This window comes from Bufo bufo, chromosome 5 (genome assembly GCF_905171765.1).
Source record: "Bufo bufo chromosome 5, aBufBuf1.1, whole genome shotgun sequence".
NCBI lineage: Eukaryota > Metazoa > Chordata > Amphibia > Anura > Bufonidae > Bufo > Bufo bufo.
In genome coordinates this window covers 542,214,722-542,242,120 of record NC_053393.1, presented here as the reverse complement: position 1 = coordinate 542,242,120, position 27,399 = coordinate 542,214,722, and the positions used below count along the sequence as shown (strand labels likewise).

The window sequence follows — 27,399 nt, the reverse complement described above, 5'->3', positions numbered from 1 at the left end:
AGTTTTATAATCCTCCTCAGGAAAATTATCTCGCATCAGCTGATACTTTATGTACTTGGAACTGTACAGTTTTAACATCTTCCTCTTGAGGACTGATAGTAATTGACCTCATATATATGTATATGTGGCCCCTAGATAATAAAGCATGTTATACAGTATATATACACACAGTGCCTTGAAAAAGTATTCATACCCCTTGAACGTTTCCTAATTTTTTTCACGTTACACCCAGAAACTTAAATGTATTTTATTGGGATTTTATGAGTGAAGTGAGAATAAAATGATACATGGTTTTCAGAATGTTTAATAAATAACACTCTGGACAGTGTGTCGTCCATTTGTATTCAGCCCCCCCCTGAGTCGGTACTTTGTTAGGACCACCTTTCCCTGCAATTACAGCTGCAGGTCTTATAGGGTCTGTCTCTACCAGCTTTACACATCTAGAGGCTGACGTTTCTGCCCATTCTTCTTTGCAGAAGAGCTCGCGCTCAGTCAGATTGGATGGAGAGCGTCTGTGAGCAGCAATTCTCAAGTCTTGTCACAGATTCTCAATGGGATTTAGGTCTGGACTGTGACTGGGCCGTTCTAACACATTAAGATGCTTTGATGTAAACCCTTCCATTGTAGTTCTGGCTGGATGTTGAGGGTCGTTGTCCTGCTGGAAGGTGAACCTGCTCCCCAGTCTGAAGTCTTTTGCAGCCTCCACCAGGTTTTCCTCCATCCATCTTCCCATCTCCTCTGTCCCCCCAGCATAATGCTGCCACCACCATGTGTCACGGAGGGGATGCTGTGATCAGGGTGATGTGCAGTGTTAGTTTTCTGCCACACATTGCGTTTTACATTTAGGCTAAAAAGTTCAGCTTTTGTCTCATCTGACACATGTTTTCTTTCAAAAATGGCTTCTTCCACCCATAAAGGCCAGGTTTGTGGAGTCCACGACTAGTAGTTGTCCTGTGGACAGATTCTCCCACCTGAGCTGTTACAGAGGAGAAGACCTGTATCTCCTGGTGAGATCTCTGGTGTATCGTTCATACCCACCCTCCACACCCTACTTGGAAGTGTCACTGGACACGTTTACTACCATGTTCTACGGCGTCTGCTCTATGTATAGACAATGGCTGGGTTTCTTACTCCTTTTAGGTATATATTTATACACCCTTATTGTAGAGCTACCACGGATCTAACTATATCATTACCATTCGACTCTATTCTTGTAATAGGACAACCCCTTTAACCCGTCTCTGGATCTTACTGCACGGTAATCACTGTATGGTAGTTGATCTTTGTATAGCGGTTTTGTTTGGTATCAGTATGGTGGTATTTTGTCGCTGTGTGCTGATAATTTGCGTCTTGTATAGCAGTATCATTGGTCCTGGTATAAATCTTTTAATTTTGAGGTGTTAAGACTCTAACAATGCCCTTGCTTTACAGTAACATTTAATGACATGGTTCACACATTCCTGTACATAGGACTGAGCCCCATATTGTCCCATCAAGTCCAGTGCAGCCCTCTGACTTTTTAAGCCCTATTCCTCCTCTCGAAGACCTTGTGCTCAGGCTTTGCCCGATGGAACCATTCCGACCAGGAACCATCATAGACGGCTGTGTCGTCTTTTCCCAGCAGGAAGGAGGCCAGGGCCAGGTGGCAGGCAGTGACCCCACGGCGACAGGTGGCGGTCAGGGGCTTGGTCAGGTCAATCCCTCGATCCTGGAACAACTGGCGGATTTCATGCACTGGTTTTTCGTAACCATCCTTCGTCAGGAAGTTAGAGAAAGGAATGTTCACTGATCCGGGGATGTGTCCTGGCTCAATGCCTGCAAGAAACGAGAGATTGTAAGTCTTTTCCTGTCAAGGAGATAGCATTACTCCATCCACATCCATTCAAAATACACTGCTCAAAAAAATAAAGGGAACACAAAAATAACACATCCTAGATCTGAATTAATTAAATATTCTTCTGAAATACTTTGTTCTTTACATAGTTGAATGTGCTGACAACAAAATCACACGAAAAAAAAAAAAAAATGGAAATCAAATTTTTTAACCTATGGAGGTCTGGATTTGGAGTCACACTCAAAATTAAAGTGGAAAAACACACTACAGGCTGATCCAACTTTGATGTAATGTCCTTAAAACAAGTCAAAATGAGGCTCAGTAGTGTGTGTGGCCTCCACGTGCCTGTATGACCTCCCTACAACGCCTGTGCATGCTCCTGATGAGGTGGCGGACGGTCTCCTGAGGGATCTCCTCCCAGACCTGGACTAAAGCATCTGCCAACTCCTGGACAGTCTGTGGTGCAACGTGACGTTGGTGGATAGAGCGAGACATGATGTCCCAGATGTGCTCAATTGGATTCAGGTCTGGGGAACGGGCGGGCCAGTCCATAGCATCAATGCCTTCGTCTTGCAGGAACTGCTGACACACTCCAGCCACATGAGGTCTAGCATTGTCTTGCATTAGGAGGAACCCAGGGCCAACCGCACCAGCATATGGTCTCACAAGGGGTCTGAGGATCTCATCTCGGTACCTAATGGCAGTCAGGCTACCTCTGGCGAGCACATGGAGGGCTGTGCGGCCCTCCAAAAAAAAGCCACCCCACACCATTACTGACCCAATGCCAAACCGGTCATGCTGGAGGATGTTGCAGGCAGCAGAACGTTCTCCACGGCGTCTCCAGACTCTGTCACGTCTGTCACATGTGCTCAGTGTGAACCTGCTTTCATCTGTGAAGAGCACAGGGCACCAGTGGCGAATTTGCCAATCTTGGTGTTCTCTTGCAAATGCCTAACGTAAGCACAACCCCCACCTGTGGACGTCGGGCCCTCATATCACCCTCATGGAGTCTGTTTCTGACCGTTTGAGCAGACACATGCACATTTGTGGCCTGCTGGAGGTCATTTTGCAGGGCTCTGGCAGTGCTCCTCCTGTTCCTCCTTGCACAAAGGCGGAGGTAGCAGTCCTGCTGCTGGGTTGTTGCCCTCCTACGGCCTCCTCCACGTCTCCTGATGTACTGGCCTGTCTCCTGGTAGCGCCTCCATGCTCTGGACACTACGCTGACAGACACAGCAAACCTTCTTGCCACAGCTCGCATTGATGTGCCATCCTGGATAAGCTGCACTACCTGAGCCACTTGTGTGGGTTGTAGACTCCGTCTCATGCTACCACTAGAGTGAAAGCACCGCCAGCATTCAAAAGTGACCAAAACATCAGCCAGGAAGCATAGGAACTGAGAAGTGGTCTGTGGTCACCACCTGCAGAACCACTCCTTTATTGGGGGTGTCTTGCTAATTGCCTATAATTTCCACCTGTTGTCTATCCCATTTGCACAACAGCATGTGAAATTGATTGTCACTCAGTGTTGCTTCCTAAGTGGACAGTTTGATTTCACAGAAGTGTGATTGACTTGGAGTTACATTGTGTTGTTTAAGTGTTCCCTTTATTTTTTTGAGCAGTGTATATACAGAACTAAGGGAGTGGTACTGTGCTGAGTCCATATATACAGAACTAAGGGACTGGTACTGTGCTGTGTCCATATATACAGCTACTTTCACACTAGCGTTCGGAGCGGGTCCGTCTGATGTTTCATCAGACGGATCCGCTCCTATAATGCAAACGCTTGCATCCGTTCAGAACGGATCCGTTTGCATAACTGTTTATTTTAGATCTGATTTTTCACTTCAGAAAACTCAGATCCGACAGTATATTCTAAACACAGAAGCGTTCCCATGGTGATGGGGAGCTTCAAGTTAGAATATACTGAGAACTGTGTACATGACTGCCCCCTGCTGCCTGGCAGATGCTGCCAGGCAGCAGGGGGCAGACCCCCCCCCCTCCTGTATTTAACTTATTGGTGGCCAGTGCGGCCCCCCCTCCCTCCCCAGTATTAATTGTAACCAGTGCGGCCCCCCTCCCTCTATATTCATCGGTGGCCAGTGCGGATATTAAATATGAGCAGTGCGGTCTCCCCCTCCCTCCCTCCCCAGTATTAAATATGAGCAGTGCGGTCTCCCCCTCCCTCCCTCCCCAGTATTAAATATGACCAGTGCGGTCTCCCCCTCCCTCCCTCCCTCCCCAGTATTAAATATGAGCAGTGCGGCCTCCCCCTCCCTCTATTCATTGGTGGCCAGTGCGGATTCAAAGTATTGTGATCAGTGCGGCCTCTCCCCCCCCCCCCCATCATTGGTGGCAGCGGAGAGTACCGATCGGAGTCCCAGTTTAAATCGCTGGGGCTCCGATCGGTTACCATGGCAGCCAAGACGCTATTGCAGTCTTGGCTGCCATGGTTACTTAGCAACAAATAGAATCATTATACTTACCTGAAGAGCTGCGATGTCTGTGTCCGGCCGGGAGCTCCTCCTACTGGTAAAGTGACAGGTCTGTGCGGCGCATTGCCTATAGACCTGTCACTTACCAGTAGGAGGAACTCCCGGCCGGTCACATAGATTGCAGCTCTTCAGGTAAGTATAATGCTGCTATTTGTTGCTAAGTAACCATGGCAGCCAAGACTGCAATAGCGTCTTGGCTGCCATGGTAACCGATCGGAGCCCCAGCGATTTAAACTGGGACTCCGATCGGTACTCTCCGCTGCCACCAATGATGGGGGGGGGGAGAGGAGAGGCCGCACTGATCACAATACTTTGAATCCGCACTGGCCACCAATGAATAGAGGGAGGGGGAGGCCGCACTGCTCATATTTAATACTGGGGGGGGAGGGAGGGAGGGAGGGGGAGACCGCACTGCTCATATTTAATACTGGGGAGGGAGGGAGGGGGAGACCGCACTGCTCATATTTAATACTGGGGAGGGAGGGAGGGAGGGGGAGACCGCACTGCTCATATTTAATACTGGGGGGGGAGGGAGGGAGGGGGAGACCGCACTGCTCATATTTAATACTGGGGAGGGAGGGAGGGGGAGACCGCACTGCTCATATTTAATATCTGCACTGGCCACCGATGAATATAGAGGGAGGGGGGCCGCACTGGTTACAATTAATACTGGGGAGGGAGGGGGGGCCGCACTGGCCACCAATAAGTTAAATACAGGAGGGGGGGGGGGGGGTCTGCCCCCTGCTGCCTGGCAGCACCTGCCAGGCAGCAGGGGGCAGTCATGTACACAGTTCTCAGTATATTCTAACTTAAAGCGTCCCCATCACCATGGGAACGCCTCTGTGTTAGAATATACTGTCGGATTTGAGTTTCACGATGTAACTCAAATCCGATGGTATATTCTAACATAGAGGCGTTCCCATGGTGATGGGGACGCTTCAAGTTAAAATATACCATCGGATTGGAGAAAACTCCGATCTGATGGTATAATCCTGACTTTACATTGAAAGTCAATGGGGGACGGATCCGTTTGAAATTGCACCATATTGTGTCAACGTCAAACGGATCCGTCCCCATTGACTTGCATTGTAATTCAGGACGGATCCGTTTGGCTCCGCACGGCCAGGCGGACACGAAAACGCTGCAAGCTGCGTTCGGGTGTCCGCCTGCTGAGCGGAGGCCAAACGGTGCCAAACTGATGCATTCTGAGCGGATCCGCATCCACTCAGAATGCATTGGGGCCGTACGGATCCGTTCGGGGCCGCTTGTGAGAGCCTTCAAACGGAACTCACAAGCGGAGCCCCGAACGCTAGTGTGAAAGTAGCCTAAGGGAGTGGTACTGTGCTGTGTCCATATATACAGAACTAAGGGAGTGGTACTGTGCTGTGTCCATATATACAGAACTAAGGGAGTGGTACTGTGCTGTGTCCATATATACAGAACTAAGGGAGTGGTACTGTGCTGTGTCCATATATACAGAACTAAGGGAGTGGTACTGTGCTGTGTCCATATATACAGAACTAAGGGAGTGGTACTGTGCTGTGTCCATACATACAGAACTAAGTGAGTGGTACTGTGCTGTGTCCATATATACAGAACTAAGGGAGTGGTACTGTGCTGTGTCCATATATACAGAATTAAATGAGTGGTACTGTGCAGTGTCCATATATACAGAACTAAGGGAGTGGTACTGTGCTGTGTCTATATATATACAGAATTAAGGGAGTGGTACTGTGCAGTGTCCATATATACAGAACTAAGGGATTGGTACTGTGCTGAGTCCATATATACAGAACTAAGGGAGTGGTACTGTGCTGTGTCCATATATACAGAACTAAGGGAGTGGTACTGTGCTGTGTCCCTATACTCAGAACTAATGGAGTGGTACTGTGCTGAGTCCATATATACAGAACTAAGGGAGTGGTACTGTGCTGTGTCCATATATACAGAACTAAGGGAGTGGTACTGTGCTGTGTTTATATATATATACAGAACTAGGGGAGTGGTACTGTGCAGTGTCCATATATACAGAACTAAGGGAGTGGTACTGTGCTGTGTCCATATACTTAGAACTAAGGGAGTGGTACTGTGCTGAGTCCATATATACAGAACTAAGGGAGTGGTACTGTGCTGTGTCCATATATATAGAACTAAAGGAGTGGTACTGTGCTGTGTCCATATATACAGAACTAAGGGAGTGGTACTGTGCTGTGTCCATATACTCAGAACTAAGGGAGTGGTACTGTGCTGTGTCCATATACTCAGAACTAAGGGAGTGGTACTGTGCTGTGTCCATATATACAGAACTAAGGGAGTGGTACTGTGCTTTGTCCATATATACAGAACTAAAGGAGTGGTACTGTGCTGAGTCCATATATACAGAACTAAGGGAGTGGTACTGTGCTGTGTCCATATATACAGAACTAAGGGAGTGGTACTGTGCTGTTTCCATATATACAGAACTAAAGGAGTGGTACTGTGCTGTGTCCATATATACAGAACTAAGTGAGTGGTACTGTGCTGAGTCCATATATACAGAACTAAGGGAGTGGTACTGTGCTGTGTCCATATATACAGAACTAAGGGAGTGGTACTGTGCTGCGTCCATATATACAGAACTAAGGGAGTGGTACTGTGCTGTGTCCATATATACAGAACTAAGGGAGTGGTACTGTGCTGTGTCCATACATACAGAACTAAGTGAGTGGTACTGTGCTGTGTCCATATATACAGAACTAAGGGAGTGGTACTGTGCTGTGTCCATATATACAGAATTAAATGAGTGGTACTGTGCAGTGTCCATATATACAGAACTAAGGGAGTGGTACTGTGCTGTGTCTATATATATACAGAATTAAGGGAGTGGTACTGTGCAGTGTCCATATATACAGAACTAAGGGATTGGTACTGTGCTGAGTCCATATATACAGAACTAAGGGAGTGGTACTGTGCTGTGTCCATATATACAGAACTAAGGGAGTGGTACTGTGCTGTGTCCCTATACTCAGAACTAATGGAGTGGTACTGTGCTGAGTCCATATATACAGAACTAAGGGAGTGGTACTGTGCTGTGTCCATATATACAGAACTAAGGGAGTGGTACTGTGCTGTGTTTATATATATATACAGAACTAGGGGAGTGGTACTGTGCAGTGTCCATATATACAGAACTAAGGGAGTGGTACTGTGCTGTGTCCATATACTTAGAACTAAGGGAGTGGTACTGTGCTGAGTCCATATATACAGAACTAAGGGAGTGGTACTGTGCTGTGTCCATATATATAGAACTAAAGGAGTGGTACTGTGCTGTGTCCATATATACAGAACTAAGGGAGTGGTACTGTGCTGTGTCCATATACTCAGAACTAAGGGAGTGGTACTGTGCTGTGTCCATATACTCAGAACTAAGGGAGTGGTACTGTGCTGTGTCCATATATACAGAACTAAGGGAGTGGTACTGTGCTTTGTCCATATATACAGAACTAAAGGAGTGGTACTGTGCTGAGTCCATATATACAGAACTAAGGGAGTGGTACTGTGCTGTGTCCATATATACAGAACTAAGGGAGTGGTACTGTGCTGTTTCCATATATACAGAACTAAAGGAGTGGTACTGTGCTGTGTCCATATATACAGAACTAAGTGAGTGGTACTGTGCTGAGTCCATATATACAGAACTAAGGGAGTGGTACTGTGCTGTGTCCATATATACAGAACTAAGGGAGTGGTACTGTGCTGCGTCCATATATACAGAACTAACAGAGTGGTACTGTGCTGCATCCGTATATACAGAACTAAGGGAGTGGTACTGTGCTGTGTCCATATATACAGAACTAAGGGAGTGGTACTGTGCTGCGTCCATATATACAGAACTAAGGGAGTGGTACTGTGCTGTGTCCATATATTCAGAACTAAGGGAGTAGTACTGTGCTGAGTCCATATATACAGAACTAAGGGAGTGGTACTGTGCTGTGTCCATATATACAGAACTAAGGGAGTGGTACTGTGCTGTGTCCATATATACAGAACTAAGGGAGTGGTACTGTGCTGTGTCCATATATACAGAACTAAGGGAGTGGTACTGTGCTGTGTCCATATATACAGAATGTGGCGAAACCGACCTCGCCACTGGGTTTTGGAGAGGACTGGCTGCTGGCCTCTTGCCCCTGGATTATGGGCCATATACTAACTTTTGAACCCCTGGTCTGATTCATGCCATTTTTTAATATGTTGTTCCCCTGAATGGATTGATTGCGAATATGTAATTTTTATGTGAATGTGATGTATGGTTTTAGAGTTATGAAAGTTGGGTAGAAAGTATGTTTAACTGTATGTATAATTGAGTCTCCTCTCAGGATAAGGGGAGGGAATATGCTGGGTGTGTTTCTATTGTGCCATTGTCCCATTGTGTGTTTAAAGGGTGATGTCTGTTCTGTTGTCTGCACATGTGTATTGGCGATCTCCCTTTGTCCTCAGAGATAATTGGATTGCTCTTCAGGTTGTCTGGACAGAGAGGAGGAAACCATGATGCATTGTGGGGATATGTTGTCCTATGTCCCAGTCTTCATTCTGGTCCTCTGGGGGCGTGAACGATTGGTTGCTGTAGTTACATTGTATGTGTTGTTAATTACTGATTGGTTGTATTTCAAACCCCTGTGGGCAGTACTATGTTTGTTTTTTTGTGAATAAAAGAGGCTGTACTTCAAGTACAGTCAGACCACTGTTTGACCCTCAACACGGAGCCTTGTCTCGTTATTGGGGGGATTCGCTGTATGCTGTTAGAAGACCGATTGCCAGGATTGTATGCTTTTCCTGTTCGTCTGCTAGCAGCTATTCGTGAGGTTCCAGTTTGGAGTGCTACTTTGTATCCAGTTCGGGAGGTTGGTGTCCTGCAGTAGCTGTGCCTGTCTCTCAGAAAGGGGCATATCGCCTGAACGGATTTTAACCCCTTGTCTGCGGAAACGGTCCGTTACATTGGTGGCAAGCAGCGGGATTGTTCCTACAGCCAGAAGGACAGCTACGGGAGACACCATTTCTGTGGATTCTACAATTTAAGGACAACGCATGTCTCAGTACAGCGACCCTAAAAGCACCAGGATGGAACCAGCAGTGTTATACGCGGAGGAGGACCTGGATGGCCGGGATGCATTAAGGAAAGGCATCTGGTACCAGGCCCTGGATAATCTACAATACCAGCGGGGTGAGAGTTTCCCCAGTGAAGAGCAGCGGTTGCAGAAGCAAGTGGCCCTGCGGATGCCCTTCCTGGGAGAGCAGCCTCTGGAGGAATGGGTGAGGGAACTAGAGCACCGGGTATGGCAGGAGCTATGGCTGGAGGATGCCTACCAGGCGCTTTGGTGGTATATGGCACAGTATATACCCTGGACAGCCGAACATGACAAGCCAGAGGGAGAGGAGATTTATGGTCCTGGCTTGTTATGGGAGTCCTTTGCAGAGCCTGACTTCGGGAGCCCTGCACAGTCCAGACTTCAGGACATTTTTTATGAGAGGGAGGCTAGGCATGAGTGGGATGACCCCCATGAGGTAGAGCAAGACCTGGCTCACCTAGCAACCCTGGAGTGGGAACTGGAGCAGGACTACCGAGATCTCTTCCACTCCATTGAGAAGGCTCAGCAGGACGGTAAGGTGACAGACCCAGATCCAGACCCATTCAGCTGGGCAGATATTGTAGAATGTTACTGGGAAGGACCCCAGGTGGCCGGTAGAGATGGGACCGAGGTCTCTCCACCGGTCCTGCAGGGAATTGGGAGCCCAGTCTCCATTCCCCAGCGGCAGTGTGAAGTGCAGGGAGAGGAGAGCAGCGTCCTCCCTCTCCAGCAGCAGGCTGAGTTACAGGGGGCAGAGGTAGTTGTTCCTGCCCCCCAGCAGCAGAGTGATATCCCGGGAAGGCAGTGTGAAATGCAGGGAGAGGAGAGCAGCGTCCTCCCTCTCCAGCGGCAGGCTGAGTTACAGGGGGCAGAGGTAGTTGTTCCTGCCCCCCAGCAGCAGCATGATTTTTTGGGAATAGTGAGCCCAGTCTCCTTTCCCCAGCAGCAGGACACTGTATTGGGAGCAGAGACAGTCGGTCCTGTCGACCAGCAGCAGCATGATTTTTTGGGAATAGAGAGCCCAGTCTCCTTTCCCCAGCAGCAGGACACTGTATTGGGAGCAGAGACAGTCGGTCCTGTCCCCCAGCAGCAGCATGATTTTTTGGGAATAGAGAGCCCTGTCTCCTTTCCCCAGCAGCAGGACACTGTATTGGGAGCGGAGACGGTCGGTCACCCTCCCCAGCGGCTGGAAGTATGTATGGGAGAGGAGCTTGTTACCCCCTCTCCCCAGCGGCAGTTTAACGCACCAGGGGGAGACAGTAAGCCCCACAACAGTGCAGATGGGACCGTGGTCTCTGCACTTACAGCACAGGGGGTAGAGACAGTCGGTCTCCCCCTCCAACAACCAGGCTCCAACCAGGCTTCTTCCGTGGTAGCGCTGGCACCAGAGCAGAGTACCGCTGATACCTGCCCACAAAGCAACCTCCACTCCAAGCCAGGGAGCAATGCAGAGACCGAGAGTACCAGCTTCCAACATAACCTTGGTGGACTCACTGGACAGAGATAGGCTACTAAAGTCAACAGGTCCAGTATTTGGTTGTGGGTGGGCTGCCAGACTAACTCAGGTACCGACCGGCGTGAGGTCAGGTATCTGGTTAGTCTTCCCTGGGGGGGGGAGATGTGTGGCGAAACCGACCTCGCCACTGGGTTTTGGAGAGGACTGGCTGCTGGCCTCTTGCCCCTGGATTATGGGCCATATACTAACTTTTGAACCCCTGGTCTGATTCATGCCATTTTTTAATATGTTGTTCCCCTGAATGGATTGATTGCGAATATGTAATTTTTATGTGAATGTGATGTATGGTTTTAGAGTTATGAAAGTTGGGTAGAAAGTATGTTTAACTGTATGTATAATTGAGTCTCCTCTCAGGATAAGGGGAGGGAATATGCTGGGTGTGTTTCTATTGTGCCATTGTCCCATTGTGTTTTTAAAGGGTGATGTCTGTTCTGTTGTCTGCACATGTGTATTGGCGATCTCCCTTTGTCCTCAGAGATAATTGGATTGCTCTTCAGGTTGTCTGGACAGAGAGGAGGAAACCATGATGCATTGTGGGGATATGTTGTCCTATGTCACAGTCTTCATTCTGGTCCTCTGGGGGCGTGAACGATTGGTTGCTGTAGTTACATTGTATGTGTTGTTAATTACTGATTGGTTGTATTTCAAACCCCTGTGGGCAGTACTATGTTTGTTTTTTGTGAATAAAAGAGGCTGTACTTCAAGTACAGTCAGACCACTGTTTGACCCTCAACACGGAGCCTTGTCTCGTTATTGGGGGGATTCGCTGTATGCTGTTAGAAGACCGATTGCCAGGATTGTATGCTTTTCCTGTTCGTCTGCTAGCAGCTATTCGTGAGGTTCCAGTTTGGAGTGCTACTTTGTATCCAGTTCGGGAGTTTGGGTGTTCTGCAGTAGCTGTGCCGGTCTCTCAGAAAGGGGCTTATCGCCTAAACGGATTTTAACCCCTTGTCTGCTGAAACGGTCCGTTACACAGAACTAAGGGAGTGGTACTGTGCTGAGTCCATATATACAGAACTAAGAGAGTGGTTCTGTGCTGAGTCCATATATACAGAACTAAGGGAGTGGTACTGTGCTGTGTCCATATATTCAGAACTAAGGGAGTGGTACTGTGCTGTGTCCATATATACAGAACTCAGGGAGTGGTACTGTGCTGAGTCCGTATATACAGAACTAAGGGAGTGGTACTGTGCTGAGTCCATATATACAGAACTAAGAGAGTGGTTCTGTGCTGAGTCCATATATACAGAACTAAGAGAGTGGTACTGTGCTGTGTCCATATATACAGAACTAAGAGAGTGGTACTGTGCTGTGTCTATATATACAGAACTAAGAGAGTGGTACTGTGCTGTGTCCATATATACAGAACTAAGGGAGTGGTACTGTGCTGTGTCCGTATATACAGAACTAAGAGAGTGGTACTGTGCTGAGTCCATATATACAGAACTAAGGGAGTGGTACTGTGCTGAGTCCATATATACAGAACTAAGGGAGTGGTACTGTGCTGAGTCCATATATACAGAACTAAGGGAGTGGTACTGTGCTGAGTCCATATATACAGAACTAAGAGAGTGGTACTGTGCTGTGTCCATATATACAGAACTAAGGGAGTGGTACTGTGCTGCGTCCGTATATACAGAACTAAGAGAGTCTATAGAGTCTACAGAAAACTTCTCCGGCTACTGATGTAGCTTTTATGAATTTGTCAGAATCCGCAAATGTTTGTTTTCCATATGTAGCAGCGCTGAGTTTGTCACATGAGACAAATGTGAGATTGTGAGTAGCAGAACTTTGCTTTTCAGATGTACTAGACATGACTCATTGCAGAGCTGAGTTTGTCATATTTTCTAAATTAGGAATTAGCTTTGGTGCAGACCTGACATCGGACGATGCCATAAAGTTGCATTTGTCAGATGTACTAGAGAAAGGTTAACTATTAGTTGCAGAGCAGAGTATCATAGATGCAGCAGAGCTGTATTTTGACTTTGTTATATGTAGTGTAGGTGTAGGCGTAGCTGAGTTTATATCATATGTAGCAGTGCAGAATTTATTAAGTGCATAAGAGATAAAGTTCTCATATGTTTTACAGAAGGGATTACATTACACTTTGTAGCAGAGCCGAATTTGCAGAGAAAGCAAAGCTACATTCCTCGGATGCAGCAAAGCTGAGTCTATTTTATGTAGAAGAGTTGAGCTTGTCGTATGTTGGAGAGTTTGTTAGGTTTACTAGAGTTAGGTGTGTCAAAAGTAGTAAAGCTGAGTTTGTCAGACAGTGGACTTTTTCTGCACAGGATTACATACGACTGCAGGTAAACCCCCATTATGGTGCCACTGGCCACCTCCCACCAGTCCTCACCTTCTCCGGGCTTCGGCTCCGGCCCCCGGAAATTCCCTTCTGATCGGGTGTCCACCAGCTGGAACCTTTTGCTGGAAATGTTCTCCTGAATGTCCTCGAAGCTCTTGAGAAGAGACTGATTCAGTGTCACCCGGAACGTCTCTGGCGCTACACTTGTCGCCTCAGATGTCACCGGAAACCCCTGCTTCATCCAGTTGGCGAGACCCCCATCCAGCAACGACACATTGTGGTGGCCAAAAACACGGAACATCCACCAAAGCCTCGGGGCGTAGAGCATGCCCAAGCTGTCGCAGTCGTAGACCACCACGTGTCTGTCATTGCTGATGCCCAGTTCACCAGCGTACTTGGCAAACTGGGACTTGGTGGGCAGCATCATCTCATAGGGCGACTGCTGGTCCTTGCATTGCTCCAGGTCAAAGAAGGAGGCTCCAGGTATGTGCCGCTCTCCATACTCCTTCCTGGCATCTCTACTCCCGGGGGAGTACCAGGTAGCGTCCAGCATCCGCAGGGCAGGGGCTCTCCTGGCTTTGAGGACCTCTAAGAGCCACCCAGCAGAAATTAAAGCACGACTCACCATGACTGCATTAGAGGGAGAAGCCTCCTGTCCTCAGGTTTTATCCAGGGTTTATCCAGATCCTGCTGTTAATCATTTCCCTTCAGCATCTTGGCAGCCGTGCAGGAACTGAGATACGCTCATCTTTAGGTTACCGGGGCTTATCAGGTCAATACTATTAATGAACCAGCTTGTCACAAAGGAACACCCTACACCAGGATTATGGTCATTTGGTCATTTCTATGTCCTCCTGCAATCCCTTGGAATGATAGACCTATTATTTCCTTAGTGGTCCCACTTTGGGAAGACCCTTTTCTGTTTCTCCATGACTGTGCCCCAGTGCACAAAGTAAGATCCATAAAGACATGGTGGGGGAGTCTCAAAGAACCTGACCAGCTGCACAGAATCCTGACCTCAACCCCATCTGACACCAGAGCAGACTGCAAGCCCAGCCATCTCCTCCAACATCAGGGTCTGACCTCACAAATGTTCTTCTAGATGAAGGAGCAAAGGGGCAAAAATTCCCACAGACACCCACCAAAATCTTGTAGAAAGCCTTCTCAGAAGAGCCATAGGGGAACATCTCCATGGATACAAGATAAGATACGGCCTCTAGCCTGGATACAAGATGAGATACGACCTCTAGACTGGATGCAAGATGAGATACAGCCTCTAGCCTGGATGCAAGATGAGATACGGCCTCTAGTCTGGATGCAAGATGAGATACAGCCTCAAGCCTGGATACAAATGAGATACGACCTCTAGACTGGATACAAGATGAGATACGGTTGGGCATGGAGGCTTACAGGTTCTGATACTTTGATATCCTGTGGCACATTTGCCCACAGATGTTGCGACTGGGCCTATAGATCCCTCACACTCATAGGTTGATGAGGCTGGTGTCCCAGCTGGTCCCATATAGGCTAGATTGGTGATAAATCTGGTGACCGGGCGGCCAAGGAAGTGTTGTAATCTGGAGGAGACATTCCTAGGAAACCCTTTCTGTGTGCGGGTGAGCATTATCCAGGTGGAAGGGTGGAAGGAACACAGGATGTCCTGCACATATCGCTGAGCTGTTGGTGTCCCTCGTATTACTACTAGGGGTTACCGACTGTCATATGCGATGGCTCCACAGATCATCACACCAGCAGTGGTGGCAGTGTGTTGCTCCATGGGCAGGAGTGAAGAGCTCACCATGAGGCCTACATACTCCAACCTGGACGTCGTTACATCCCTGTGAGAACCTGCATTCATTACTGAAGACAATACATTTCCAGTCCATAGCCATCCAGGTTTTTTAGTAATGGGCACCGTGACACCAAAATTTCTTCTACTAAGTGCTTGGAAATGGTCCCAGCAAAGACACGGGTGTAAAGAAGGGGCCACCTGTGTCTGGATGGTGGACAATAAAACTGTGGGAGCTGCTCGTCAATGGAGCATACCAACATCTAACAGCGAGGTCAGAACGGCCTAGATGGTCACAGTTCATCAAAACAACCATCCTTCTTCTCTCAGTCCAGTGATGCACCGCCTCTTACAGTTTCTGACCAAGAGTTACACTACTCAAAAGTAGCCTCTGAAAGCCATTTTATAGGGCAATGGGAAGCACTTTTACGCCCTCTTGTGGCGAGACCCAGTTTCTAATCAGATCACCCCTGTAATAATTTACATAACTGCAGGATGAGTTTTGCAGTAGTCCAACATTTCCATCAGGGGGTGGGATTTTTGTTTTTGGCAATAAGGGTATATCTTACTCCTATGCTTGTTTGCAGCCACCACTGGAGGGAGCCCAGGAGCTTACAGCACATGACATCACAGTAAGGCCCCATTCACACAACCGTATTTTTATTTCGCATTTAATCATCATTTTTTGTGGACCGCGCGGACCCATTCGATTCAGTGGGGCAGAAAAAAAAATGCGAACACCACACTAAATTCTGTCTGCATCTGTATGTCTGTTCCGCGGCCCGGCAAGAAAGATAGAACATGTCCTATTCTTGTCCGTTTTTTAGACAAGAATAGCTATTGTTACAATGTGTCCGCAGAGCTAGAGCTCTTTGGTGGGCCAGGAGGAGATGTTATAGACCTGTTCTCCTCTCCATCATTACGGGCAATGTGAGATCTCTCTGGAATAAGATGGATGAACTGGCACTGCTGACCCGGCATCATCAGGAGTCGGAGTGCAGCATTATGCTCTTTACAGAGACTTGGCTTAATACTTACTCCGGACACACTCGTCTCCTTGGATGGCTTCAAACAGTTTCGGGCAGAAAGGACAAGGGCCAGCGGTAAGAGGAGGAGGGCTGGCGATATTCGTGAATGATAGATGGTGTAACTCCAGGGACATTACGATTAAGGAGAAAACTTGAACTGTTAACTGTAGGCAGGAGACCATTCTAGTCACCGAGGAACCATCTCAGGTCATTGTGATAGCCACGTATGTCCCCCCTCTGAGAATCCTGAAGCTGCCTGTGAGGTCCTGCAAGCCGTGGTGAGCCAGTTGCAGACCTTGCACCCCCAGGCCCTCCTTCTTGTGTCTGGAGATTGTAACCATGCTTCTCCATCATCCATGCTGTCCAGTTTCACACAGTACGTAACCTGCCACACAAGAGCCAATAAAACACTGGACTTGTTCTTTGCCAACATAAGGGAGGCATAGAACTCATCAGCCCTACCGTGAAGATCAGATCACAACCTGGTGCACCTTCAACCTGTGTAGAAACCACTTGTATGTAGAGAACTCGGCTATTTTCCGTGGCCCCATAGAAAATGAATAGAGGGCGGCCATGCGCCCTCCTTCACTTTCAGGGCTCCATTCTTGATATAGGTGCTGGTCACAGCGGTGGGATCTGCACCTACAAGACATGGGGCGCATGTCCTAGCGATATGCCCTTATTGTCTGTCATGAGACAACACCTTTAAGTCAATATCTGGTAACAGATAGCCTGTCTCCCAGGTGTGGTATTATTACATATATGTTCAATATGAGCCTGAAGCTGGGAAAGGTACCACAACTGTGGAAATCTTCATGTGTGGTACCAGTTCCGAAGACACCTCATCCAATGGACCTCAACAGCTTCAGACTGGTGGTATTGACGTCCCACTTGATGATGGTTTTGGAGAGGTTGGTTCTCACACATCTCCGTCCTCTAGTGAGCTCATCCATGGACCCCCTCCAGTTTGCTTATCAGCCTGGCATTGGGGTGGATGACACCATCATCCATCTTCTACACCAACCAAGCTCTTTGTCACCTGGAGAAACCAGGGAACACTGTGAGAAAAGTGTTCTTTGATTGCTTTCAACACCATACAGCCAGGGCTACTAAGAGACAAGCTGGATTTTGTGAGAGTGGACCACCATCTCTCCGATTGGATCCTGACAAACCGACCTCAGTATGTGAGAGCCTGGAACTGTGTGTCAGACACGGTGATCTGTAGAACAAAGGCTCCTCGGGGTACAGTTCTTGCTCCTTCTCCTCTTCACACTGCAAACTTCAGGTACAACTCATCCAGCTGCTACAGAAGTTCTCTGATGACTTGGCAATAGTAGGCCTCATCACAGATGACGATGACATGGAGTACAGAGAATTGACCTGGGAATTTGTGGATTGGTGCCAGCAGAACCATCTTAGGATCAATGCCGGGAAGACTAAGGAGATGGTTGTGGACTTCCGCAAGCACAGACATCCTCCTAAACAGTGATGGCCAGTTCGCATTGTTCGCCCGCGAACATATGCGGGCTGCCATCTTTTTTCACAAGTCCAGCGAGGCACAGGTAAGCCCTTACCTGTGCCTGTGCCGCGAGCCGGTCTGAAAACAAGTGCGGTCAGCGGGAGCAGGCAGTTCCGAAAACAGCCACCGGGGGCCTTCATCGGGCTGTTCTCTGAACTGCCTGCTCCTGGTGACCGCATTTGTTTTCAGACCGGTTCGCGGCACAGGCACAGGTGTGAAAAAAGATGGCAGCCCGCATATGTTCGCGGGCGAACAATGCGAACTGGCCATCACTGCTCCTAAACCAGTGGACATAAGTACCTGAGTGTGTTCCTCAATAATAAGCTGGACTAGACAGATAACATGGAGGTACTATATAGAAGGCCACAGCAGGCTTTACCTGCTTAGGAGGCTGAGAGCTTTTGGACTGCAGAGGGTACCCAGTGTAGGAAGGCCAGAGTGGTGTTAAATAGGCCACAATATCCCTGTAGATGTTTGTAGCACTTTGTCACAGTGCTCCTACGAATGTCACGGTGTCACAGTGCTCCTCCTATGAATACGGGTGGATCCCATAGGTAGTTTGGTCTGAAGCAGTGAAAAAGGGGTTGATAACTTGGGCGGTGTAGAAGAAAGTTGAGTCCAGACTTGGTAAACGGTTGAACAGTTGCTTTACTTGTAATAAACGGTAATCCATACAGTTTCCAGACTTTATCTTGGTCTCCAATAGGTTTCAGCAGGCAAATACTCTCTCTGCAAACAAATTCCTCTCTGCTGTATCTTTAGGATAGACCTCTTAGCTCAGCTATGTTAGCAATAGTAGTCTGTCTCTTGCTGTCGGCAATCCTAGGAACTTCTTGCCCTTGCTTTGAGTACCTCAAGCTCAGGATGACCGCAATGCAAGCCCAGGAGGGGACATGCAACCAAAATGCACAACCTCTAGTGATAATAAGGTTGGCTAGGACAGGACAGCTAGTCCAGGAGTGATGAGGCCTACCTCCTGAAACTCCTTGTCTAGCTAACTCCTCCTCTCTCTGAGAGAGGCATAGAGACTCTGCTAGTGCTCTGCCAAGTGTTTGCTTCCACCTGCTGGCGGACCAGGCACATCACATCAACCTAACAGTTTTACATGAATATTTGCTCACATAGTGAAGATAAGTACACTACTGCATTAGATGACATTTATGTTAGCCTATAGGAAGTGGTAATGGCACTCCGGGACATTACAAGGGCACTTCTTAGAGCCTTTTTCAACTGTGTGGTGGCATCAGCCATCTTCTTCGGAATGACCTGCTGGGGCAGCGCAGCAGGGGCGTTGCTAGGTTTAAACATTCGGGGCCTGGGCTCCTGATGTTTTGTCCCAGGCCCCAATGTCCTGCCCGCCTGCTAGATACAACTGTAAGTCCCCAGGACGGCAATACAATTGAATCTAATGCAGTGGAAGAGCAGAAGGACCTGTGGTGACATTGCAAGTCATGTGACCAGTAAAACAGGCAGTGGTTGAAAAGGACCTGCGATGATGTCACCATCATGTGACCAGTGCAGAAGAGGACGGCAGTGAAGAAGAGAAGTCCTGGGGGATGAAGCTGTGGTGATGTCTGCTACATGAGGAGAGGTAAGTGAAGGGAGAGGCAGAGCAATGCAGGGAGTTGTGGTTATTTAACTGGGACTGTATGTTAGGGCTGAAGGGAGGGAAGTTATTTACATGGAACTGTGTGTTGGAGGTGGCTGGGGAAGGGTTCATGTTATTTACATGGGACTGTATGTTGATAGTGGCTGTAGGAGGGAGTGATGTTATTTACATGGGACTGTATGTTGGAGGGGGCTGGGGAGGGGGTCATGTTATTTACATGGGACTGTATGTTGATAGTGGCTGTAGGAGGGAGTGATGTTATTTACATGGGACTGTATGTTGGAGGGGGCTGGGGGAATGATGTTATTTATATAGGACTGTATGTTGATGGTGGCTGTAGGATGGAGTAATATTATTTGCATGGGACTGTATGTTGGAGGGGGTTGGGATGTTTTTTACATGGGACTGTATGTTGATGGCGGCTGTGGGAGGGAGTGATGTTATTTACATGGGACTGAATGTTGGAGGGGGCTGGGAAAGAGTCATGTTATTTACATAGGACTGTATGTTGGAGGCGGCTGTGGGAGGGAGTGATGTTATTTACATGGGACTGAATGTTACAAGGGTCTGAGAGAGGGAGTGGTGTTATTTACATGGGACTGAATGTTGAGGGGGTGATGTTATTTACATTGGGGTGTATGTTGAAGGTGGCTGGTGGGTCGGAATGATTTTATTTACATGGGACTGAATGTGGAGGGGTGATTTTTACATGGGATTACATGTTGGAGGAGGGGGTGATATTATTTACTTGGGACTGTATGTTGAAGACGGCTGGGGAGGAGGTGATGTTTACATGGAACTGTATTTTGGAGGGGGCTGTAGATAGAGAGGGATGTTATTTACATGGGACTGTATATTGGAGGGGGCTGGAGAGATGGTGTCATGTTATTTACATGAGACTCTATGGCGGAGGGAGGGAAATAGTGTTATTTACATGGGACTGTATGTTGGAGGGGAGTGACGTTATTGACATAGGACTGTATTTTGGAGGGGGCAGGAGAGATGGTGTGATGTTATTTACTTGGGACTGTATAGTGGAGGGAGGAATATAACTGCAGGGGGCATTATAGGCGTCTTATTACTACTGGGGGCTCTATAGGAGGGACTTATAGATCCGCATTATTTCTACTGAGAGCACTATGGGGGCCTTATTATGACTGAGGGGTCTGTAGAGAGCTTTATTACCACTGGGGGAACAATAGGGGGGCCTTATTTCTACTGGGGGTACTGTGAGGGCATTATTAATACTGGGGGGCTCTTCTACTAATAGGGGCACTCTTGGGGAGCGATATCACGGTTGGGGGCACTGTAGGGGGCAGTATTACTAATGTGGGCATTCTTGGGCAGCATTATCACTGTTGGAGGCACTGTATTACTAATGACGGTATTCTAGAAGGGAATTACTATTGGTGGGACTATGAGGAGCACTATTACTATGGGGGTCTTATTACTACTGGGGGCTCTTCTATTAACCCCTTAAGGACCGGGCTCATTTTCACCTTAAGGACCAGGCCATTTTTTGGAAATCTGACCAGTGTCACTTTAAGTGCTAATAACTTTAAAACGCTTTGACTTATCCAGGCCATTCTGAGATTGTTTTTTCGTCACATATTGTACTTCATGACACTGGTAAAATGAAGTCAAAAAAATTATTTTTTTTGCACAAAAAAATACCTAATTTACCAAAAATTTGGAAAAATTTGCAAATTTCAAAGTTTCAGTTTCTCTACTTCTGTAATACACAGTAATACCCCAAAAAATTGTGATGACTTTACATTCCCCATATGTCTACTTCATGCTTGAATTGTTTTGGGAATTATATTTTATTTTTTGGGGATGTTATAAGGCTTAGAAGTTTAGAAGCAAATCTTGAAATTTTTCCGAAATTTACAAAAACTCAATTTTTAGGGACCAGTTCAGGTTTGAAGTCACTTTGCGAGGCTTACATAATAGAAACCACCCAAAAATGACCCCATCTAAGAAACTACACCCCTCAAGGTATTCAAAACTGATTTTGCATACATTGTTAACCCTTTAGGTGTTGCACAAGAGTTATTGGCAAATGGGGAGGAAATTTGAGAATTTGATTTTTTTGTCTAATTTTTCATTTTAACCCATTTTTTCCACTAACAAAGCAAGGGTTAACAGCCAAACAAGACAGTATCTTTATTGCCCTGACTCTGCTGTTTACAGAAACACCCAATATGTGGCCGTAAACTACTGTACGGCCTCACAGCGGGGCGTAGAGTGAAAGGTGCGCTGTTTGGTTTTTGGTAGGCTGATTTTTATGGACTGGTTTATTTACACCATGTCCCATTTGAAGCCCCCTGATGCACCCCTAGAGGAGAAACTCCCTAAAAGTGACCCCATCTAAGAAACTACACCCCTCAAGGTATTCAAAACTGATTTTACATACGTCGTTAACACTTTAGGTGTTGCACAAGAGTTATTGGCAAATGGAGATGAAATTTGAGAATTTCATTTTTTTGCCTAATTTTCAATTTTAACCCATTTTTTTCACTAACAAAGCAAGGGTTAACAGCCAAACATGACTGTATCTTTATTGCCCTGACTCTGCCATTTACAGAAACACCCAATATGTGGCCGTAAACTACTGTACGGCCACACAGCGGGGCGTAGAGTGAAAGGTGCGCCGACTGTTTTTTTGACACCATGTCCCATTTGAAGCCCCCCTGATGCACCCCTAGAGTAGAAACTCCATAAAAGTGACCCCATCTAAGAAACTAAACCCCTCAAGGTATTCAAAACTGATTTTACAAACTTTGTTAACCCTTTAGGTGTTGCACAAGATTTAATGGAAAATAGAGACACAATTTCAAAATTTCACATTTTTGGCAGATTTTCCATTTTAATATTTTTTTTCCAGTTACAAAGCAAGGGTTAACAGCCAAACAAAACTCATTATTTATGGCCCTGATTCTGTAGTTTACAGAAACACCCCATATGTGGTCGTAAACCGCTGTACGGGCACACGGCAGGGCGCAGAAGGAAAGGAATGCCATACGGTTTTTGGAAGGCAGGTTTTGCTGGACTGTTTTTTTGACACCATGTCCCATTTGAAGCCCCCCCTGATGCACCCCTAGAGTAGAAACTCCAGAAAAGTGACCCCATTTTAGAAACTACGGGATAGGGTGGCAGTATTGTTGGTACTAGTTTAGGGTACATATGATTTTTGGTTGCTCTATATTACACTTTTTGTGCGGCAAGGTAACAAGAATTAGCTTTTTTGGCACCGTTTTTTTTTTTTGTTATTTACAACATTCATCTGACAGGTTAGATCATGTGGTAATTTCATAGAGCAGGTTGTCACGGACGCGGCGATACCTAATATGTATTACATTTTTTTAATTTATGTAAGTTTTACCCAATGATTTCATTTTTAAAACAAAAAAAAGTTTTAGTGTCTCCATAGTCTAAGAGTCATAGTTTTTCAGTTTTTGGGCGATTATCTTAAGTAGGGTCTCATTTTTTGCGGGAGGAGATGACGGTTTGATTGGCACTATTTTGGGGTGCATATGACTTTTTGATCGCTTGCTATTACACTTTTTGTGATGTAAGATGACAAAAAATTGCTTTTTTTACACAGTTTTTTTTTTTTTTTTTTTACGGTGGTCACCTGAGAGGTTAGGTCATGTGATATTTTTATAGAGTCGGTCGATACGGACGCGGCAATACCTAATATGTATACTTTTTTTTTATTTATGTAAGTTTTACACAATGATTTCATTTTTGAAACAAAAAAAATTATGTTTTAGTGTCTCCATAGTCTAAGAGCCATAGTTTTTTCAGTTTTTTGGTGATTATCTTAAGTAGGGTCTCATTTTTTGCGGGATGAGATGACGGTTTGATTGCTACAATTTTGGCGTACATGCGACTTTTTTGATCACTTTTATTACCTTTTTTTGGGAAGTAAGGTGAGCAAAATTTCAATTTCATCATAGTTTTTTATTTTTTATTTTTATGGCGTTCACCGTTCGGGTAAAGTAACATGACCGTTTTATAGATCAGGTCGTTACGGACGCGGCGATACCAAACATGTGTAGGGAATGTTATTTTTTTAATTTTTAATCAGTGATAAATGTGTTTTTGGATTTTTACTTTTTTTTCACTTTTTTTCACTTTTTTTTTTACCCAGATCCACTTGGTTCTTGAAGATCCAGTGGGTCTGATGTCTGTATAATACAGTACAGTACAATATATATTGTTCTGCACTGTATTTTACTTACACTGAACAGATCTATGCTTTCAGCACAGATCTGTTCAGCACCATGGACAGCAGGACGCCTGAGAGGCGTCCTGTTGCCATGGGAACCTTCCCCGTCTGCTCAGAACTTCGCAGACGGGGAAGGGTAAGGATGGGATCTGGCGGGGGGCTGTCTGGGAGCTCTCTCCCTCTCCATCGGGGGGCTGCAAAGGCACAGCAGCCCCCCGATCGGAGAGGGAGGGAGCTCCCTCTTACTGTTAACTTTTTCCATACAGCGGTCCGTACGGACCGCTGTATGGAAAGGGTTAAACGGCTGACATCGCATCACCGATGTCAGCCGTTTATACCAGGGTGCCAGCAATGTGCTGGCACCCTGGTATACCCACTCTACACCAACGATTATTCAATGGGAGGCGGGCGGGGGATCGCGATCCCGCCTGCCGCACCGCCCGCCTCCCGCACCGCCCCCACCGCCCGCAACACCCCCCCTGCACCTCCCACCGGGCTAAAATCATTCAGAGGTGCAGGGGGGGGTGATAAAAATATATTTTCGGCACACTAAAGTTTCTGATCGCCGCGGTCAGGGACCGCAGCGATCAGAAACAGCAGAAAGCGCAACAAACCGCAGGTCTGAATTGACCTGCGGTTTGTTGCGATCGCGGACATGGGGGGGTCACGGGACCCCCCCGCGCATTTAGCCGAGGTGCCTGCTCAATGATTTGAGCAGGCACCTTGTTCCGATCACAGCCGGCCGGGCGGCAGTGATCGGAACAACACATGACGTACCGGTACGTCATGTGTCCTTAAGGACTCGGGAAACATGCCGTACCCATACGTCATGTGTCCTTAAGGGGTTAATGGGGGCACTGTAGGGGGCAGTGTTACTAATGAGGGCATTCTAGAAGGGAATTACTATTGGTGGGACTATGAGGAGCACTATTACTTATGGGGGCACTATTACTTCTTCAGGATAGTATTTGGGGGTACTGGGGGGCACAGCGAGCAGCAGGATAACACTGTGGGGACTCCAGGTTGGGGGATGATGATAGAAATGGGAGGACACTAAGATGTCTGTGTGTCACACTCTACAGGGACGAGGCGGCTGAGAGAAGTGTCCGGACCAAATGGAGAAGATGATGACAGAGAAGATCTACATCGGAGGAGACGTCACCTGGAGGCCCTGGATGTGACAGGTATGTGCTGCTGTATAGAGAGTACAGCAAAATGCGGTGTGTGGGGGGAGGGGGGGGGGAGACTTAGAGAACTGGGCCATATTCTTTGGGGCTTGGGCCCCGGATCTTTTAAGACCCTAGTAACGCCCCTGGGCAGCAGCATCTTAACCAGGGAGAAGAAGAGACTTGACAAACTGATTAGAAAGGCCAGCTCCGTCCTGGGGAGCCCCCTAGAACCAGTGCAGGTGGTAGGTGAGAGAAGGATACTATCCAAGCTGATCTCCATGCTGGAGAATAACTCCCATCCTATGAATGAGACGGTGATAGCATCGGGCAGTACCGTCACCCCAAGTGTGAGAAGACGAGCTATCGGAGGTCATCCCTCCCGGCTGCTGTTAGGCTGTACAACCAACACCGACCCAAGCGGAGATAGACTGCACCCATCACCTACGGGTCCTGTAGATACCATTCCATCAGCTGTGATGTCTACATCCCTTATTTATCTTGGAGTTTTTGTATTCTCTGTGCTGATGTAACGCTGTGAATGTCCCCATGGTGGGAATATTAAAGGATTATTTTATGTCATGTGAGGAGCAGCGATCCATGGACCCAGCCGTGGCCCCCGTGTCATGTCATAGCCTTCATTTATCCCCAGACAGCTGGGACAATGGCAGGAACCGCACACAATCCTCCCAGTTCCTGGCACTGGTTACTCTCAAACATCGCCTGTGACATTGTTGCAAAAGCTCATTAGTGGGAGTTAACCCATAAGCTGCTGAACACAGCTGCTGAGCACAAAAAACCCAACTTTCTCAGGGACAGACAGGGTCATGAGCAGTGTGTGGCCAGCAGGGCACCCTGCACAGTCAGTCCAGCGTCTTGCCTTACAATAAACGCCCATCTTCAGAAGGTTTCGCCAACATGGCAGAACATTGAACGGTGAGGCGCACCATTTCCGCATCATAACCTCAGGGTCACAATGAAATTCCACGTGCAGTTACTGTGCTGTCTCACACATCAGATGCCCTCTTCATTGTCCGCCCATGCCGCATGATCTTCAGTGCTAAACTGGCTGTATCATCAACACATGGTTGGAAAATTAGAGAATTAAAATGTCTGCCATCTAGTGGCCAAATATCAAACTGCAGGACCATATACATTCCTGTCACAACCGTACGGACAGTATTGCATTGTATGGCGACGAAGTAGGAAGAAACTACAAGGACTCGTATTTACTAAGGACATCTCGCGCAGGACGGGACACGCTGCACTTCTGTAGAAGACTTATTATTCATGACTAGTGTTGAGCGAACTTCTGTTTTAAGTTCGGCGTCTAAAGTTCGGCTTCCGGTTAGCGAAGAATCCTGATATGGATTCCGAATTCCATTGTGGTCCGTGGTAGCGGAATCAATAATGGCCGATTATTGATTCCGCTACCACGGACCACAACGAAATTCGGAATCCATATCAGGATTCTTCGCTAACCGGAAGCCGAACTTTAGACGCCGAACTTAAAACAGAAGTTCGCTCAACACTAGTCATGACGCACTAATTTCTGTGCAGCTCTGACAACACAGTAGCTGATTAGTTAACAATTAATATCCTAATCATATTAACAAGATGGGACTTTGTCCAAAGACAAGAAAATCAATTAATCTATGTTTCTTAAGGAAGTAATTATGTTAACTCTTTCTTTCCCACAAAGTAACTGAGGAGGAGGCAAGATGTCTGACACCGATAATATATGTGCAGCTGGTATCAGTTATACATCTCCCTGTATATAGTGACATGGAGCATGCTGGTATAACCTGGGCATCTCCTGTATATAATTATATATGTACAGCTGGTATAACCTGGGCATCTCCTGTATATAATTATATATGTACAGCTGTTATAAGTTATACATCTTCTTGTATATAGTGATATGGAGCATGCTGGTATAACCTGGGTATCTGCTGTATATAATTATATATGTACAGCTGATATAAGTTATACGTCTTCTTGTATATAGTTATATGGACCATGCTGGTATAACCTGGGCATCTCCTGTATATAATTATAGATGTACAGCTGGTATAACCAGGGCATCTCCTGTATATAATTATAGATGTACAGCTGGTATAAGTTATACATCTTCTTGTATATAGTGATATGGACCATGCTGGTATAACCTGGGTATCTCCTGTATATAACTATATATGTACAGCTGGTATAAGTTATACATCTTCTTGTATATAGTGATATGGACCATGCTGGTATAACCTGGGCATCTCCTGTATATAATTATATATGTACAGCTGGTATAACCTGGGTATCTCCTGTATATAATTACATATGTACAGCTGGTATAACCTGGGCATCTCCTGTATATAATTATATATGTACAGCTGGTATAAGTTATACATCTTCTTGTATATAGTGATATGGACTATGCTGGTATAACCTGGGTATCTCCTGTATATAATTATATATGTACAGCTGGTATAACCAGGGCATCTCCTGTATATAATTATATATGTACAGCTGGTATAAGTTATACATCTTCTTGTATATAGTGATATGGACTATGCTGGTATAACCTGGGTATCTCCTGTATATAATTATATATGTACAGCCGGTATAAGTTATACATCTTCTTGTATATATAGGATATGCCGGCACCCTAACTGAAATATCTTTTGGGGTCATTGCTCGGTAAAGGGAGTACCCAAGCCCTTCTCTCACCTGTTGGCTTTGTACATGCGGATCTTACATTTCTAGTTGTAATTAACACTTTAATGCCTGGCACTTATGTCATTGGCTGAC

General features: G+C 46.6%; 1 protein-coding gene and 1 long non-coding RNA gene across 2 annotated transcripts; one reads left to right on the top strand and one right to left on the bottom strand.

Annotated features, from left to right (window-relative positions):
• The first annotated feature begins 812 nt into the window (after positions 1-812).
• Positions 813-25,474, top strand: LOC121000720. Its single transcript, XR_005778884.1, has 3 exons — positions 813-1,026; positions 5,240-5,241; positions 25,461-25,474. It is a non-coding gene; the product is annotated as an uncharacterized LOC121000720 (long non-coding RNA).
• On the bottom strand, positions 1,421-13,939 carry LOC121000719 (thiosulfate sulfurtransferase-like). Its single transcript, XM_040431327.1, has 2 exons — positions 13,304-13,939; positions 1,421-1,815 (listed from the first exon to the last, which is right to left on the bottom strand). Exons 1-2 carry the CDS (start codon positions 13,878-13,880, stop codon positions 1,520-1,522), a joined length of 873 nt encoding a protein of 290 aa, XP_040287261.1. The 5' UTR covers positions 13,881-13,939; the 3' UTR covers positions 1,421-1,519.
• Positions 25,475-27,399: the final 1,925 nt, after the last annotated feature.

Coding starts and splice junctions, on each gene's coding strand:
- LOC121000719 (XM_040431327.1), bottom strand. CDS start 13,880: ATGGTGAGTCGTGCTTTAATTTCTGCTGGGTGGCTCTTAGAGGTCCTC. Junction 1,816..13,303: donor GGAGCCGAAGCCCGGAGAAG/GTGAGGACTGGT, acceptor CGTTTCTTGCAG/GCATTGAGCCAGGACACATC.